Source organism: Salvelinus fontinalis, chromosome 2 (assembly GCF_029448725.1).
Source record: "Salvelinus fontinalis isolate EN_2023a chromosome 2, ASM2944872v1, whole genome shotgun sequence".
Classification (NCBI taxonomy): Eukaryota; Metazoa; Chordata; class Actinopteri; order Salmoniformes; family Salmonidae; genus Salvelinus; species Salvelinus fontinalis.
Window position 1 is genome coordinate 78,630,135 of NC_074666.1, and position 18,792 is coordinate 78,648,926.

Sequence of the window (18,792 nt, forward strand, 5' to 3'; positions counted from 1 at the left end):
CTGCTCATGTATCCATATCTCGTAACATGACATAACAAATAGGGCTTTGTGAAAATGCAGAGTTTCATAGGATTGAACTAGGGCGCTTCTAGTAAAGAAAAGTAATCTGTTTGACGACTTGATAACATTTCAGTGACTCCCTCCCTCTGGGAAAGAACAGAAAGGGAGAAGAATGATCGATATGCTCAATGCAGTGATTCATCATGTCAGTGCAAGTCAGAAAAGAGTGCCTGTCCCAGCAAACTTTTTCTGGGTCTCAAAACGTTCCCAAAATGTTTATAAAATGTTTTCAGAACAGATTCTGTACATTGTTCTTGCCTTTCACTGTACCATTTCAATCACACACATGCATTTATTTCTTACAATGCACAATGTTTTCATAACTTTATCAAGTGTGATTGTAGACTTTTTGTGTTCAGAAAGTGTCTGTTGTAGCATTAATGTCTTAACATTGGCTCAAAATAACAAATACAGTATCTAACACTCAACGAACATCCTTGCTGGGTTGGTATCTACGCTGTTGAGGAACACCCTCCAACTCGAAAAGGCTGATGAAAAGGGAGAACAATTGGAGGAGGCAGATCCCATTCAGCCTGTGTTTAAATACGGAAACCTCTCTTTTTCCTCTGGTTGGGCTCCCTTTGACCTCGCTCAGTGTCTCTGGTTCCTGGCCGGATGTCTAGGATGGAAAAGAGTAAGGCTGCACTGCTTAGCTTACCCCTGCAAATATGGGACACCTCTGAACTGTGGCGCTCCACACTCCCAGGCCTCGACACTAAACCTTGTTCCAAATTTAGCACTGCTCTCTATTCTCTAATTTTGTTAACCTTTCAAATAAGGCTATGCAGAGCTCAAGGCAGAACAATGGCGCATAATCTTAGAGCTTGAAAGATTCAAGAGAAAAGCAGTGATGGTGGTTAATGCAACCACATTAAATGGGTAGCTGAGTGGGTAGAGCGTTGGGCCAGTAACCGAATGGTTGCTAGATCGAATCCCTGAGCTGACAAGGTAAAACAAATTGTTGTTCTGCCCCTGAACAAGGCAGTTAACCCACTGTTCCTAGGCTGTCATTGTAAATAAGAATTTGTTCTTAACTGACTTGCCTAGTTAAATAAAGAAAAGTAGTCACATAACCAATATGAACCAATGGTTCATTTCTGCCATTCAAAAATGAACCAAAACACCTGAACAAGGTGATGTTGGTTTGTGGGACACAGAAGTGTCTCAATAGGAGGGAGGGTGGACTTGCTGGAATGTGTCCTGTACAGATGTAGGATCTATATTGTCGCAGCAAATTAATCCTGTAGCAACAGGACTTGAAAGTTAAGTCCATAATGTTGCTTGATCGGTGGTTATGGTATTAGCTGGCCAAAAGTAGGCTACATGAAAAGTCTAATACTGTTAAAACAACCTTATGTGAGAGTGTGTGTTTTCAGTGAATGTATGTAAAGCTCATCTTCATTTCCTGTGGTGCAGGAACACTCTCAGCAACAAAAAAAGGGATCTAATTAAGATCCTACACCTATATGTGTATAACCGAGCCCGCGGCACTACCCTCTTTCCATCCACACCCACCCCAACCAGGCAGGGGCAGGAATGTAGTGTGAGCGCTCCAGGGACACATACACTCAATATGTTCCTGTCCTGTAAACACACCCAACAACGCACTCAACAACACACTCAAAACAGAGAAAGAGAGGAATATAAAGGGACACCCATACTATCTCTGAATTTATGGCTGTCATAAAATCAAATGCTGAGATTAGCCACAGAAAGCGATGAAAGATTTAACCTGAAGGTGAAGGTTTAGATATGTATATGAATCATGACCACTGGGGTGTTGACCAAACACCACAAGATCATTCTCAGAGATCAACATGTGACACAATCGTAATTTTCCTGAGTGATTGGCATGTGACAGAATCACAACAACATCCATGGTGAACTTTCACCCTTTCACTAAGTATGTGATTGGTCAAACACAGACAACAACAGCCAAACAGCAGTCCCACACTGGGCATCTAGCGTTAAACATGTGTTGTTTTCATACATTTGAATAAGAGCCCTCGCCCCTGGCTTGTTAAAAAAAGGTCCCACTTCCCAACAGAACCCTCAAACAACATTTCTGCCATGGCAACAAAAAAACAAAAAAAACATACACTTCTGAGTAACAAGGTGTGATAAGGTACAACAATCACCACATAAATAAGTCTATTAAAAGATTTTTGCAGAAAATGTACCTGGAACAAGAGGACAGCAAAACCATCCTATAGCCTGTGTTCCCAGCTCCCAAGGTTTCTTCAGCAGAGTCCCAGATCTCACTAACAGGTTGCTCTGTTCTGTCTTTCACTCTTTTCTTCTCACTGATCCCCCCCTGCCCTCTCCTTCTTCTTCCTCTGGCCGGCCTCCACTCCCCTCCTCCGCTTTCTGTCTTTTCACCTGGGGCTAAAATGTTCCAGCTCTGGTTGGAGGAGCTCTGGGCAGTGTGTGTGTGAGAGAGAGAATGTGTGTATGTGTGTGTGTGTGTGTGTGTGTATGTGTGTGAGGGAGGGAGGGAGAGTGCTCTTTGCGTGTGTGCCGGTCGCAGCTTGCCTGCTTCTTCTGTCTGCATTCATTTCCTGTTCTAGCGCGCACATCCCCGCTTCAGAGAAGTGAGAGGCAGAGCGACAGGAAGAAAGAGTGAGACAGAGAGAGAGAGAGAACAAACACCATTGTAAATACAACCCATATTTATGTTTATTTATTTTCCCTTTTGCACTTTAACTATTTGCACATTGTTACACACTGTATATAGACATAATATAACATTTGAAATTTCTTTATTCTTTTGGAACTTCTGTGAGTGTAAGGTTTACTGTTAATTTGTATTGTTTATTTCATTTTTGTTTATTATCTACTTCACTTGCTTTGGCAATGTTGACATATGTGTCCCATACCAATAAAGCCCTTAAATTGAATTGAAATGTAATTTAATTGAGAGAGAGAGAGAGAGAGAGAGAGAGAGAGAGAGAGAGAGAGAGAGAGAGAGAGAGAGAGAGAGAGAGAGAGAGAGAGAGAGAGAGAGAGAGCACTAGGTTGGGGTCTATGTGTGGGCATTATGAGGGCAGCTAGTCTCTCATTCACAGGTCTTTGAAAGATTCTGATGAATAGATAGAGGAAGCCATATGACTGGCTGCAATGAGCTATTATTCGACAACAGCATTTAAATGATTGAAAAATGGCAAGGTTGATTTGGTCAAAATGATTTTAGGATGTAGACAAAAGGGAGTTAGTTGTCTTTATGAAGTTGTAGAGTGAGGGCTAAAAAGCATTAAACAACAGATTATGTCTATCCAATAAGTTCTTTAATGATAAGTTAATAATAATTCAATTCTGTGTCAGTTGCCAAAACAGAAACGCCCTTTTAAATGCCCTATTTTATCCTGGGGGAAACATTAATTTAGTGTGTGAGCCAAATAAAGTGATTTGGGTTATAAGTGAACATATAATGTAGCCAACTTAGTTATTTTTCCTGTGGGAGGCAGCAAAAATCATGTCAAAAATGATTCTGCATCATCTGACTGAGTTTGCATTGTGTGCATAGCTGGGGGAAGTAGGGGCAATTAAAAAAAAAATATGTACATATATAATATGTTTTTATTTTAGAAAAATAGATTATTTCACAAAAGTAGTGCACTCACTCTGGCCTTTAATAGTCCCAAACGAATTCCAGCAGCTATGGTTGTGTGACATCAGACTAGGCAGTGTAGTAAGGCACATGACTAATGGACAAGAGACTATACACACACAGTTAGCAACTCTGGCTTGATGACTGAGATGCCCATCAAAAATAGAAACCTTGCAGATGGACCATGGAGCTAAAAAATTATAAATGTAGTTTCCAGGGGTGAAATTAATTCATACCAACCAACGACTCACACCCATAAGGGCTCCATTGGAACCGCCATAGAACCGCTATCATTACGTTTTTATTTATTATTGAAGAAAGCATTGGCGCTCTCTAGTGGCCGTATTTGTCATCGCATGAAAGTGGTCCATGATGACGTAGGTGAACGAAACAGTAACAAATGTATCAAGCAAACAAGCTTCCTCTAAAAACTGCAACAATATCATCCCTGTAAACTCCTCTATGCCTTGCTAAGCATTAGTCTTGTAGCTAGTTAAGTAAAAGCAGAATATTGTTGTATGTTAGCAACTATGTATTTACTCTTTCTGTAATTATTATTATTAATTAACTATTATTATTATTTATTCTTTCTGGCCAGGTCGCAGTTGTAAATGAGAACTTGTTCTCAACTCAAAAAATCACCAAAATATTGGTTTCTCTGGGTTTCGTGAGGAATCACTATTTCACCCTAGCCAAAACCTCCCTCCTTAGGTAACATCATCCACTCCCTCCATGTCTCCCTCCACACATCCTATCTTCCCCAGCCTCACTCCTTTCCTACTGTTAGACTATTCCTCCAACTCCATTATCCTTTTCCCCCTCTCACCCAGACCACATCCTTATTCTTCCTATCAACACCTGCTATAATTATCATCCCTATCACAAAGATAAAATACTTGCATGAAATGACTTCAAAGACAAGCAGGCAATATCGCTTTTTCTCATAATATACTTTTTGATCGCAAGTGTCTAATGAATTGTGCGCCTTATGTCTAGTTCTGTTCTCTTGAATTTTGTTCTCAACAAAGATAAGCTTCGCCTCTTCCCATCTGTCTTCACCAATGATGTACACTACATGACTAAAAGTATGTGTACACCTGCTTGTCAACACATCTCTTTCAAAAATCATGGGCATTAATATGGATTTGGTACCTTTGCTGCTATTACAGCCTCCACTTTTCTGAGAAGGCTTTCACTTATATGTTGGAACATTTCTGCAGGGACTTGCTTCCATTCAGGCACAAGAGCATTAGTGAGGTTGGGCACTGATGTTGGGTGATTAGGCCTGGCTCACAGTCAGCGTTCCAATTCATCCCAAAGGTGTTCAATGGGGTTGAGGTCAGGGCTCTGTGCAGGCCAGTCAAATTCTTCCACACTGAACTCGACAAAACATTTCTGTATGGACCTCGCTTTGTGCACGGGGGCATTGTCATAATGAAACAGGAAAGGGCCTTCCCCAAACTGTTGCCACAAAGTTGGAAGCACAGAATCATGTAAATGTCAATTGTATGCTGTAGTGTTTAGATTTCCCTTGACTGGAACAGCCTCAGACCATTATTTCTCCTCCACCAAACTTTACAGTTGGCACTATGCATTCGGGCAGTTAGCATTCTCCTGGCATCCGCTAAACCCATATTCGTCCGTTGGACTGCCAGATGGTGAAGCATGATTCATCACTCCAGAGAACGCGTTTCGACTGTTCCAGAGTCCAATCAAATCGAATTGTATTTGTCATATGCGCTGAATAAACATGCATTATTCAAGGTCTGACAACACGGCATCTTTTTTGTTATTTTGACCAGTTGTCAGTTTCTGCAAATAAATGCTCTAAATTACATAATTTTTATTTGGAATTTGGGAGAAATGTTGTCAGTAGTTTATAGAATAAAACAAAAATGTTAATTTTACCCAAACACATACCTATCAATAGTAAAACCAGAGAAACTGCTAATTTTGCAGTGGTCTCTTAATTTTTTCCAGAGCAGTATATAGTGTATATAAACCATGGATTGCTAATTCTATGTATTGGCCATTGAGTTCCTTGAAGCTATATTGGCACTCACTAGTAGGCGCAGTACTCCAGGAATTAATGGAATTCTACAGTATTTCAATTAAATGTTTCAAGGACAAAATTGCATTTATTTAAGTATTTACATGTTTTCAAGTAAAATGTTTTTATATATATTTTTTATGTTTAGATCACTTAAATGTAATGTAAAAGTATGCATTAAGGTGTCTGTAATATGTGTCTGTAAAATGTCAAAAACTAATGTAGACATCAACAAATGCTTTTATATAGCTCCCAAAAATATTATTTTTTACAATTGAGGAGTATCAAGGGGGCTTCAATACAGTATCCCCTGTCAGTCACCAAGGGTTTATACACACAATTGTTCTTCACTCACCTAATTTTTTCTTTACTGTCTTCAATGTTCCACGTGTGACCCCTGCCATTCATGACTGGACAATTAGTAAATAATTGCACATGAAGTTGCACAATTTTTACTTTGTTTTTATTTTGAAAGCAGAGGCGCTCTGGTAGTTGTTTATGACCGCCACCTGTAGGCTGTTGTAGCCAACACCAGAGGGCGATATAGGCTTAATCTACCGGACGTGAAATATCTGGTATGTCTGCGGAACTTTATATCCCATGATTCCTTTTTCCGTCTTCCTCTTTCCCTTTTGCAGCAATGTCTAAGAGAGGTAAGAGACTTGCTAAGAAAAATCCACATTCATCTACCCGTTTGAAGAATGTCTAACATAGGAGCAGAATGTTATTTGGATAATGGACGTTTTATGAATAATTGTCATTCATATTGGCTTGAAAATGTAAAGTACTGAGCATTATTCAGAGGGATGATTTTAGGCGCTTGTTACGGAAGCCATGTTTGCTGTCATTTAGCTGATTAGCTTTTGGCGTGTTAGCTAAAATACATGAATTGGTGAGCGTATGTTCTAACGTTAATCCGTCTCACGTATAAGCACAGTTGCCATTCCAGTACAATGTCCAACAAATGAGTGGCAGGTGAACTACTTATTTGAGAGTGTTATAGTCAGTGCGTGGTAGCATAGCGTCTCTGACTAAAAGCAAGGCATGACTGCAAATCATGGACACCGCTGAAGCCCTAGGCTGACTAGCTACTGTAGCTACGTGTGCAGAGTAAGCAATGATTTCCCCGGCTAGCCAAGTTGGGCCACGGTGTATTGTTTTAACTTTTAAAAAGGGAGACTCTTCCCCCAAAACATTCAACCAAAGGCACTGATTTCATCTGTGATTGAACGTTATTTTCCTTGCCAACTAGCTAGTTTCCTCCAACTCTTTTCCCAGGCCATGCAAGTAATTGCTAACTAGCTAGCTATCACCTTACAGCAGTCTACTCACAACTAGCTGGCCAATTACTTTGCAAGCTACCCTAGTTGGGTGCATTAGACAAGGTGTAGAACTGTCAACATGGACTGCCTTTTTGTAGTGCAAGCAGTAATGTTAGCCAGTGTTAAGTCACTTCTAATCTTGAGGCCTTATGGGTTGGTTGTATGGTGACTTTACCATGCCTCCCACAGTGCTGTGGCTGCATGTTCTTGGCAGTAGTTTAAATCTGAAAAGAAAATTACAAAATGTGAAGTTGAACCCCTTTCAAAAAGCACTTGCTTTGTCTGGTCAGTAGCTGGGTGAGTTGTCGAAAAAGGGTATAGTAATCATCACTGGTGGGTGAGATGGCAGTCACCTATACTGAACAATCTCAATCCGTGATGGAACAACTTGGATAATATTTGCTTGATTTAAGTAGTGTGCTTTCAGTCTCTGCACCATGCAAAGTTTACTTCAATGGAATCTCTTCTCTTAAGGACGTGGTGGGTCATCTGGGGCGAAGTTTCGCATCTCGCTGGGTCTTCCAGTGGGCGCCGTCATAAACTGCGCTGACAACACAGGTATGTTACATTCAGATCTGTTCGAATATTTTTATCCCTTCAAAAAGCACTTGCTTTGTCTGGTCAATAGCTCGGCGAGTTGTCGAGAAAGGGAATAGAAAGATCATCACTGTGGGTGAGATTGCAGTCTCATTTTGGCTGAGCAGTCTCAATCAGTGATGGAACATGTCATGTATTTCAACCTTGTCTTGAAATGGCCTACAAGGATCTGTACCTTGAACCAAGCCTGGGCAGTGGAACCATCTTCCCCCTTTCTCACCAGGTGCCAAGAACCTGTACATCATCTCTGTCAAGGGCATCAAGGGACGTCTGAACCGTCTGCCTGCTGCTGGTGTGGGTGACATGGTCATGGCCACTGTCAAGAAAGGCAAACCAGAACTCAGAAAAAAGGGTGAGTGTTCTGCATTATGTATTCAATTACTAGAATAGGATGAACTGGGACTAGCTAATCAAAATATTATGGTGGTTTGCTAATGGTGGTTGGCATAGTAATTTGATTGGTCTTTAAAATGACTTGTAGTTTTCACCACAGTACAGTAGTAGTCCCAGACCAATCGTTTAACTGAATGGTGAAAATCAACAGTGTAGCGATGTGAGTTATGTCAGGTTGCTGGATTCTGATTGTCTTCCTCTTTCCCACAGTGCATCCTGCGGTTGTGATACGGCAGCGGAAGTCGTATCGGCGAAAGGATGGCGTGTTTCTCTATTTTGAAGACAATGCGGGGGTCATAGTGAATGTCAAAGGAGAAATGAAAGGTGAGTTGGGATTTTGTGTCTTTGGTCCCCCATCCCAGGTCATGAAGGTTCTTCATACGAATGTTTGGCTGGGCTTTGAGTGCTTCTCAAATTCTGGATGTGGATTTTGAGTAGTACATTTTATTTTCTAATATTCTGTTGCTAAATATAAATGACACCCCTTCATAAAGCACTTGCTTTGTCTGGTCAGTAGCTCAGTGAGTTGTCGAAGAAGGGTATAGTAAGATCATCACTGTGGGTGAGATGGCAGTCTCATTTTGGCTGACCAATCTCAATCAGTGATGAAACATTTGTTCACTGGATAGTGGTCATCCTTTGAATACATTTAGATATAGTGAAATAATGGAGGCAGTGTGATTCACTACCTTTCTCCTGTAAGTGTACGTCCTCACTCAGTCATTGATTTAACCTTTTACGGGGGCAGCCCGACACGGTACACTTATGACAACATCCAGCTCAAAGTGCAGGGCGCGAAATTCAAAATCTATTTTTTTTTTTTATATATATTTAACTTTCACACATTAACAAGTCCAAGACACCAGATGAAAGGTGCACATCTTGTGAATCAAGCCAACATGTCCGATTTTTAAAATGTTTTACAGGGAAGACAAAATATGTAAATCTATTAGCTAACCACGTTAGCAAAAGACACAACTTTTTCTAACTCCATCAGTTTCTTACTCCATCAGGTGCTATCACAAATTCGACCAAATAAAGATATAAATAGCCACTAACCAAGAAACAAATTCATCAGATGACAGTCTGATAACATATTTATTGTATAGCATATGTTTTGTTAGAAAAATTTGCATATTTCATGTATAAACCATAGTTTACATTTCAGCTACAATCCGAAATTGCACCGAAAGCAGCCATAATATTTACAGACACCAAGGTCAAATAGCTAATTACTCATCATAAAACATTTGTGAAAAATACATAGTCTGCAGCAATTGAAAGACAGGCATCTTGTGATTCCAAAGAATATTTCCGATTTATTAAATGTTTTACAGCGCAAACAAAATGTATCGCTATATTAGCGTAGCTACAATAGACAGAAATAATTGGGCGCCCACGGCCAGTTCACATGCACGACAGATATATGAAATAACATCATAAAATGGGTCTTACTTTTGCTGATCTTTCATCAGAATGTTGAAGAACGTGTCCTCTGTCCAGATGAGTCGTTGTTTCGATTCAGAATGGCAAATGTCCCTCTTCAATTAGCATTGGCACTAGCCGAGTGGCATACATTTCTCCAACGTAAACACAGTCAGAGGACGGAACACGGCAAAACTCCCTAATAAAGTTTCAATAATCTGATTAAACTATATTGAAAAAACATACATTACGATGATATGGTCACATGTATCAAAAAAAATTAGAGCCGGAGACGTTAGCCGTTCGTTACCAAGGCAAAACAGAAGTCAATCCCACTTCCTTCAGAGTACCGGAAGTGGGCGGTCACGTCAAAGAAATAGTTTTTTTCCCACCACAGACCAAGAGGAGCAAAAACAATCTTCTCTGACATCCTCTTTACACCAATAGGAAGGCGTATAGAGTGTCAGCAGACTCCTAAGTGTTAAGACCATGTATAGGCATCAAGTTGAAAAGAGCATCGATTTCTGACATTTCACTTCCTGGTCAGGAAAAGTGCTGCAGAAGGACTTCTGTTTCACTCAGAGAAATAATTCCAACTCTTTTAGAAACTAGAAAGTGTTTTCTATCCAAAAAGAATAATAATATTCATATTGTACGAGCAAGATTTGAGTAGGAGGCCGTTTGAAATGGGCACGATTTCACTGGCTACTCAACACTTTGCCTTGCAGCCATAAGAAGTTAAAAACATTAGATTGGTATGCACACCTGTCCATTCCTTTCAAGTTCACATGGGGAGATGGGTAGAGAATCTCACTGCTACATGTCATATTTTGATATTACAATGCCAAGTGGGGTGATTTTCTAGGTAACATAGGAATTGACCTTGAAACGGTAGTGAGTTGTTCGTCAGCAACCAAAGTAAAGTGTGGATGTTCAAATCAAGACGATACAGTCAAATTGAGTCTGTAGTTTTCTTGTGGATGCATGCGCTCCATAACTATGTTTTTGTTCACATAGTAAGTGGCAGGTCTGCAAAGAGTGAAATGTTACTGCTCTGATGCAAGGCCAAAGGCATCTTGTCCACTATTTTATCTAATTTTTGTCTTCTGTGTCACAGGTTCGGCCATCACAGGTCCGGTGGCCAAGGAATGTGCAGACCTGTGGCCCAGGATTGCTTCAAATGCTGGCAGCATAGCGTGATCCTTGACCCTGGCTTGTTGTTTTCAATAAAAACCGTTGTAAAGTACGTGTCCTGTTTGCAAGATCCCAAGGCAGTGTCAAACTACACCGTATCTACTGTATACATCTGTTTAGTCTCACTGGGTATAAGAACAGGAGCACATTCAACAATATTGACGCCGCTTTTCTTTTTTTTACCTTTTATTTATCTAGGTAAGTCAGTTAAGAACAAATTGATATTTTACATTGACTGCCTACCCCGGCCAAACCCTCCCCTAACGACACTGGGTAAACTGCGCCGCCCTATGGGACTCTCGGTCACGGATGGTTGTTATACCGCCTGTGATTGAACCAGGGTCTGTAGTGGCGTGTCTAGCACTGAGATGCAGTCTCTTAGACTGCTGTACAATTCGGGAGCCCAAAAATTGTCAGAAGGGGCCAGTAAATTGTGGTTCACGTCAGGATGTATTTGATAACTTGTCCATGTTAATGGATGACTAAATTATGGATATTAGAGGTAAATTATTTATGGAGAATTTATCTTCACGGCTTAAAATGCAAATCTATTTTGCAGGAGGTTGCTCATCTAAGAGCCTAAATTAAGTTTCCATTGAGGGATATGATGAATGGGCCACCTTGTTAAGAGTATAGAACAAGAAGGCCCACACAAAAACAAATTGTATTTAATAATGAGATGGGTACATGTACCAGAAAAAAATATATATTCACAAAATGACCAAGTGGGTAACCTAGAAGGCAAGACAAATAAATGTAAGAAACCTTGCCAAGAGCCCTGAGATCCGATAGAATCCTTGTCCAGGGAAAAGTGTAGGGTGGGGTAGGCAATCCTGGTCCTGTAGTGCCGCAGCCACTTCATGTTTTTGATTTAACTGACCTCGAAGACCAGGTGTGTTGAATTTAGGTAATCACTGATCAATTGGTCATTTGGTGCCTAGTTGGAACAAAACCCTGCAGTAATTCTGGCACTCCAGGAACAGGGTTACCTACCCCTGGTGTAGGAGCTTGCCTGCATGTAAACAAGTATAAGGATGGGACATTGTCATTCAACTGGGTCTGTATCAAGCATCTGTAGGAGTGTTGATCTGGTGTCAGGGCCCCTTATCCATGTAATCTTATATTAATTGTAATCTATTAAAGGCAAAACTGATCCTAAATTGTCGCTTAAATCTGAGACGCTTGATACATACGGTTCCTGGCGTTTATTTGAAAATATGCCCATTAAAGCTACACTTCATAGAACCACAAGTCAATTTACATACAGAAAAAGGAACATTTCCATTTCAGCATTAGAACAATTCTAAGATGGATATCTTTAAGTTATTAAAGAAACAACAGTAGTCAAAGAGAAATATACAGAGCAACGTTAATGTGCACTAGTGTAAACCTGAGATTAATAAAAGGGTGAATGTTGCAACCATCTATTAAGTGTCCACTTACACCAGCCCTTTGACGACAAAACCAGACTAGTGCAAGTGAAGGAAAATTAAGCCATTAATTTCAACAAACTATATGTTATAGTTGTGTATTGTCTTGAATGTGCACCATATATTGTCCCTGTGTGCAAAGTTTTACATAATGTTGCACAAACACTACTAGCTAGTAATGTTATTGTGGTTGTATAATGTGGTGTAGTAGGTCATCCCTGGCCCTAAGCCCTATGCAGACTGCACTCAGCAGGGCACGGAAATCAACCTGCCCCATCATCTCCCCGTTTCCCCTTGGCGCACCATTACCCTCTCACACCCACCCTCCTGCCTGCTCATGGGATCCAGTCCAGCCTGGGGCGGAAGTCCCTGTCCATCTGCTTGGTCTCGTCTTCCTCGGGGGGCTCAGAGGGGCTGGGGTTGAGATCGGGGTCCGGCAGCGGGCGCTGCTCGCAGGTGGCATGGGGGTGCATCTGCCAGGTGCCGTCCCGGTAGGTGCAGTAACACACAGTTTGCTTGTCTATCTCTACCCACTCCCCTGCCGAGATCACTCTGTCGCCCACAAAACAATTGGGCCCTGTAAGCAGGATGCAGAAAAATTATGTAGAATAAATAGATATTATATCAGATGTCACCATAAATGTGAATTGCATACATTTTTGACAGTTAACTGTGTACTTAATGTGCTCTTTTTATCAGCATTGCAATGAGAAACTTCTGTAGTCTTATTAAAATCATCCTACTGTCATTTGCAGCACCAATATGCTATACTTTGTAGAGTTACTTACACATCCATAAAGGCAGACATACAGTTGTGGCTAAATAAATTGGCCCCCTGCACTTTTCTTAAATAATTCCCTACACAAGAAACGCCTATTGAACTTTGCAAAAACCCACTTAAACAACCCTAAATTCTGGGAAAAATGTTATGTGGACCGATACAATACAAATCAGCACTACTGATGACCAAATTAAGCATTCAAAGAGACACTTCCTACAATCAAACATGGGGGAGTTTCAATAATGCTGTGGGATTGCTTTGCTGCCTCTGGTACTGGGGGCCTTGAACATGTGCAAGGCATCATGAAATCTGCAGATTATCAGTCCAATGTTACAACCTAGTGTACAAAAACTGGGTCTCTGTCGAAGGTTATAGGTCTTCCAGCAGGACAACAAACCCAAACACGCATCAAAAAGCACCCAGGAATCATTCAAGAAGAAACACTAGACTGTTCTGGAGTGGCCAGCATTGAGTTCAGATCTGATTCCATCTAAAACATATGGTGACATCTGAAAACAGCAGTTGGTGGAAGGCACCCCTCAAACATTGTAGAATTGGAGCAGTTCGCAGCTGAAGAGTGGGCCAAACTTCCAGTAGAAAAGAGCTAATTGAAGGCTTCAAGAAGCGTTTGTCAGCAGTTACTGTCTCTTGGCCAAAGGCTGTGCAACCAAGTATTAGCTGCCTTTCTAAGGTCTTCGAAAGCCAAGTTAACAAACAGATCACCGACCATTTAGAATCCCACCGTACCTTCTCCGCTATGCAATCGGGTTTCCGAGCTGGCCACGCTCAAGGTCCTAAACGATATCATAACCGCCATCGATAAAAGACAATACTGTGCAGCCGTATTCATTGACCTGGCCAAGGCTTTCGACTCTGTCTATCACCAAATTCTTATCGGCAGACTCAACAGCCTTGGTTTCTAAAATGACTGCCTCGCCTGGTTCTCCAACTACTTCTCAGACAGAGTTCAGTGTGTCAAATCGGAGGGCCTGTTGTCCGGACCTCTGGCAGTCTCTATGGGGGTGCCACAGGGTTCAATTCTCGGGCCTACTCTTTTCTCTGTATACATCAATGATGTCGCTCTTGCTGCTGGTGATTCTCTGATCCACCTCTACGCAGACGACACCATTCTGTATACTTCTGGCCCTTCTTTGGACACTGTGTTAACTAACCTCCAGACGAGCTTCAATGCCATACAACTCTCCTTCCGTGGCCTCCAATTGCTCTTAAATGCAAGTATAACTAAATATATGCTCTTCAACTGATCACTGCCCGCCCGTCCAGCATCACTACTCTGGACGGTTCTGACTTAGAATATGTGGACAATTACAAATACCTAGGTGTCTGGTTAGACTGTAAACTCTCCTTCCAGACTCACATTAAGCATCTCCAATCCAAAATTAAATCTAGAATCGGCTTCCTATTTCGCAACAAAGCATCCTTCACTCATGCTGCCAAACATACCCTCGTAAAACTGACTATCCTACCGATTATTGACTTTGGCGATGTCATTTATAAAATAGCCTCCAACACTCTACTCAGCAAATTGGATGCAGTCTATCACAGTGCCATCCGTTTTGTCACCAAAGCACCATATACTATCCACCACTGCGACCTGCATGCTCTCGTTGGCTGGCCCTCGCTTTATATTCGTTGCCAAACCCACTGGCTCCAATTAATTTATAAGTCTTTGCTAGGTAAAGCCCTGCCTTATCTCAGCTCACTGGTCACAATAGCAGCACCCACCCGTAGCACTCGCTCCAGCAGGTATATTTCACTGGTCACCTCCAAAGCCTATTCCTCCTTTGGCCGCCTTTACTTCCAGTTCTCTGCTGCCAATGACTGGAACGAATTGCAAAAATCACTGAAGCTGGAGACTCATATCTCCCTCACTACCTTTAAGCATCAGCTGTCAGAGCAGCTCACAGATCACTGCACCTATACATAGCCCATCTGTAAATAGCCCATCCAACTACCTCATCCCCATACTGTTATTTATTTATTTTTGCCCCTTTGCACCCCAGTATCTCTACTTGCACATTCATTTTCTGCACATCTATCACTCCAGTGTTTAACTGCTAAATTGTAATTACTTCACCACTAAGGCCTATTTTATTGCCTTACCTCCCTAATCTTACCTCATTTGCACACACTGTATATAGATTTTTTCTAGCACTGCTTTGCTTTATCTTGGCCAGGTCGCAGTTGTAAATGAGAACTTGTTCTCAACTGGCCTACCAGGTTAAATATAGGTGAAAAAAAACACAATTATAATAAAAAGCTCATGGGTGCTAATAATTGAGTCCATGACATTTGTTTTCATTTTCTCAATTAAAATTGTAAACTTAAGTTTCAAAAAATAAAATTGCTTCTTCAATGTTGAAAATCCAATGTGTGGAGACCAAACGTTTTTTTTTTAATTCCAATTTATTATAGAAGAAAAAGGGAATTATTTAAGAAAAGTGGAAGGGTGCCAATATATACTGAAAAAATATATAAACGCAACATGGAACAATTTCAAAGATTTTACTGAGTTACAGTACATATAAGGAAAGCAGTCAATTGAAATAAATTCATTGGGCCCTAATCTACGAATTTCATGACTGGGAATACAGATATGCATCTGTTGGTCACAGATACCTAAAAGAAGGTGGGAGAGTGGATCAGAAAACCATTCAGTATCTGACCACCATCTGCCTCATGCAGCGCGACACATCTCCTTCGCATAAAGTTGATCAGGCTGTTGATTGTGGCCTGTGGAATGTTGTCCCACTCCTCTTCAATGGGTTTGCGAAGTAGCTGGATATTGTAGTGTTGTGTTGTGTTATGTAGTGTTATTTAATGTTGTGGTGTCTTTCTTGTTGTGATGTGTGTTTTGTCCTATATTTTTATTTTATTTCAGCTCATGAAACATGGAATCAACACTTTACATGTTGTGTTTATATTTGTGTTCAGTCTACATCTGCATTGCTTGCTCTTTGGGGTTTTAGACTGGGTTTCTGTATAAGCACTTTGTGATAACTGTTGATGTAAAAAGGGCTTTATAAATAAATGTGATTGATTTACTGATTGAACTATATACAGCACACACACAAGCTGTTCCTTTACTGCCTGCTGTTGGATGGCTAGCCCCATGCCCCACTATCCCACCAGGCTGGGGGCTAGTGACTATTACTGTGTTGGACAGAGCACTATCGAGCTGTTTCATTGCATCCCTCTTTATCCAGTATCTAAATTCAGTTATGTAATCTGTGCAATGCTGAATTCCATAGTTTAGTTCTAAGAATGGTTGGATCACACATCAGTGACTAAATATTTGAAATATTTCCAAAACTCCTTGGCTTGACTCTAACTAATAATTGAGCTTGATATAAATATGATGTACATATCATGTTGAACGCACAGTACAGATTGGTACCAGTGCAGTGGAGCAGTGATTAAAGAAACATTGAAGATATTGATGACTTTAGACTCCAACTGGGGGCAGCAGCCAACTACTGCCATCGTAAACATTACATAAGAAGAGCTGCAGCTGTGTCAAAGCTAATTATTAATGGTTGACATCAAATCAATGTTTATTGGTCGCATACACAGTTAAGCAGATGTTATAGCAGGTACAGCGAAATGCTTGAGTTGCATACAGTTGAAGTCGGAAGTTTACATACACTTAGGTTGGAGTCATTAAAACTTGTTTTTCAACCACACCACAAATTTCTTGTTATCATGCTAAGGTTTTGGCAAGTCGGTTAGGACATCTACTTTGTGCATGACACAAGTAATTTTTCCAACAATTGTTACAGACAGATTATTTCACTTATAATTCACTGTATCACAATTCCAGTGGGTCAGAAGTTTACATACACTAAGTTGACCCCAAGTGTAACGGATGTGAAATGGCTAGCTAGTTAGCGGGTACGCGCTAGTAGCATTTCAATCAGTTACGTCACTTGCTCTGAGACTTTAAGTAGGGTTGCCCCTTGCTCTGCAAGAGCCGCGGCTTTTGTGGAGCGATGGGTAACGACGCTTAGTGGGTGTCAGTTGCTGATGTGTGCAGAAGGTCCCTGGTTCGCGCCCGTGTCGGGGCGAGGGGACGACGTAAAGTTATACTGTTACACAAGCATACTTCCAAAGTTGTGGCAAAATGGCTTAAGGACAACAAAGTCAATGTATTGGAGTGTCCATCACAAAGCCCTGACCTCAATCCTATAGAAAATTTGTGGGTGAAACTGAAAAAGTGTGTGTGAGCAAGGAGGTCTATAAACCTGACTCAGTTACACCAGCTCTGTCAGGAGGAATGGGCCAAAATTCACCCAACTTATTGTGGGAAGCGTTTGACCCAAGCTAAACAATTTAAAGGCAATGCTACCAAATACTAATTGAGTGTATATAAACTTCTGACCCATTGGGAATGTGATTAAATAAAAGCTGAAATAAATAATTCTCTATATTATTCTGACATTTCACAGTCTTAAAATAAAGTGGTGATCCTAACTGACCTAACACAGGGAATTCTTACTAGGATTAAATGTCAGGAATTGTGAAAAACTGAGTTTAAATGTATTTGGCTAAGGTGTATGTAAACCTCAGACTTCAACTGTATGACCAGGCTTATGGATTCTGTATATTTGCGTTGTATGTTCAGGTCAAATTATACAGAACACATCTGTGTGTGTGTGTATGTCCACCCTATCATTATAGCATGCAAACTAGTGTGCAAGAAATTGTGTTTCTGAGGGTAGAGACCATTAATTGTCTTGGAAAGTTGTGTGTTTGTAGAAGTGAACTCACCAGTGTAGCAGACAGGACAGCAGTGGTTGGGCTCATATGTAGGGTTGACACAGTGTGGTGCAGGACAGTCAGAGATGGAACAGTACACCTCCCTGTTGGGCTCGCAACGACATCTCTCACAGCGGGACAACTGAAACAGCAGGTTAGACACACCTTTAGACATATTTTCTACCACACTCTCTTTCTCTCTGAAGTTAAACTCTGTGTTCTCCTGTCATTTGGAAGGAAGCATAATACTTGAGAAACCGATGAAGCATGCATCAATGTAATACCTGAATACTGTTTTCAATTGCCATCTCAACTGCTGACCCCCACATGACCCCTTGTTGATGGAGAGTAGTTATGATTACACTTGACAATAGGCCTACATCTCTCATGCAATAGAGGATAAATCAATAACCAATGTACCTGTCTTCACCATCAGGCTAGACACACAAAAAACACTGCTTTGACATGAGTATAATAAACAAATTCAAAGATCCAACCTTGGATAATGTACACAGTCACTTAAAGTAGATGGAACATATTTTGTCATGTTTCTTTCAAAAATATATCTCACCCTGAATTCCTCGAATATTCTGTACATTTTGCCACCATATACACACACTTTGCTAACTGCCTCACACACTGGACAGCAGGACTTGTATTTAATCCGCGTACATCGAGGATGAATGCGAGGACACTTGGGTCGTATGCACACGGGTCCGTCTTCAGTGCAGGTGCACGGACAAGCAGATGGACTGGGATAGTACACCTCCCCGATGCTATACACAAATCCGTGGTCGTCTAAGCACCATTTGCCCCGGTAATCCCCAAACTCGTATTCCGAATCAGTATTGGTTGAGTATTCCGTCAATGTTTTGGGAATCGGGTAGAGGAGCGCGATGTAGAGGCAAAGCGCGCGGCTGTTCATCATTCCTGATATCTACACTGTGGCGGTCTGGTGCTCCCTCGTGCTCTTTTCAATAGGTGTGACGACGCATGGATGGTAGAGAAGGCGATGAGGCAAGAAAAGTGGGCATGCAACCACATTCCCCAATGGTCAACGAGATTTTACTCACAGTAGTAGTCCAAAAGTCAGACTTTTTTTTATTCTTCAATTTGAAATAATTGTAAAATAATTAAGGAATGTTTGATAATACATT

At 41.0% G+C, this 18,792-nt stretch overlaps 3 protein-coding genes across 6 annotated transcripts in view; 1 reads left to right on the forward strand and 2 right to left on the reverse strand.

Moving 5' to 3' along the window:
• The window catches only part of LOC129827663 (rho GTPase-activating protein 27-like), a 32,352-nt gene extending 29,744 nt beyond the window's left edge, over window positions 1–2,608 (reverse strand). For 2 of the 4 annotated variants that reach the window (XM_055888728.1, XM_055888711.1), the window contains exon 1: window positions 2,241–2,607. The gene's annotated coding sequence lies outside the window, so the exon portion shown is untranslated. Of the gene's footprint in view, window positions 1–2,240 lie in introns of all 4 variants that reach the window. The other 2 variants (XM_055888718.1, XM_055888736.1) reach the window with 2 other exon arrangements.
• Window positions 2,609–6,270: 3,662 nt separating this feature from the next.
• On the forward strand, window positions 6,271–10,700 carry LOC129827730 (60S ribosomal protein L23). Its single transcript, XM_055888834.1, has 5 exons — window positions 6,271–6,370; window positions 7,514–7,597; window positions 7,860–7,988; window positions 8,240–8,353; window positions 10,572–10,700. The coding sequence occupies exons 1-5, from the start codon at window positions 6,358–6,360 to the stop codon at window positions 10,652–10,654; spliced, it is 423 nt and encodes a 140-aa protein (XP_055744809.1). The 5' UTR covers window positions 6,271–6,357; the 3' UTR covers window positions 10,655–10,700.
• Window positions 10,701–11,838: 1,138 nt separating this feature from the next.
• On the reverse strand, window positions 11,839–18,636 carry si:dkey-283b1.7 (von Willebrand factor C domain-containing protein 2-like). The gene is made up of 3 exons (XM_055888823.1): window positions 18,207–18,636; window positions 17,648–17,777; window positions 11,839–12,655 (listed from the first exon to the last, which is right to left on the reverse strand). The coding sequence occupies exons 1-3, from the start codon at window positions 18,561–18,563 to the stop codon at window positions 12,414–12,416; spliced, it is 729 nt and encodes a 242-aa protein (XP_055744798.1). The 5' UTR covers window positions 18,564–18,636; the 3' UTR covers window positions 11,839–12,413.
• Window positions 18,637–18,792: the final 156 nt, after the last annotated feature.

Bases quoted from the DNA above. Each gene is read 5' to 3' on its own strand.
- LOC129827730 (XM_055888834.1), top strand. The intron at 7,598-7,859 runs GTATGTTACATT...CTTTCTCACCAG, and splicing joins AAACTGCGCTGACAACACAG to GTGCCAAGAACCTGTACATC. The intron at 7,989-8,239 runs GTGAGTGTTCTG...TCTTTCCCACAG, and splicing joins ACCAGAACTCAGAAAAAAGG to TGCATCCTGCGGTTGTGATA.
- si:dkey-283b1.7 (XM_055888823.1), bottom strand. From the start codon at position 18,563: ATGATGAACAGCCGCGCGCTTTGCCTCTACATCGCGCTCCTCTACCCG. The intron at 17,778-18,206 runs GTGAGATATATT...CTGCTGTTTCAG, and splicing joins GAATATTCGAGGAATTCAGG to TTGTCCCGCTGTGAGAGATG. The intron at 12,656-17,647 runs GTGAGTTCACTT...TCCTGCTTACAG, and splicing joins CTGTCCTGTCTGCTACACTG to GGCCCAATTGTTTTGTGGGC.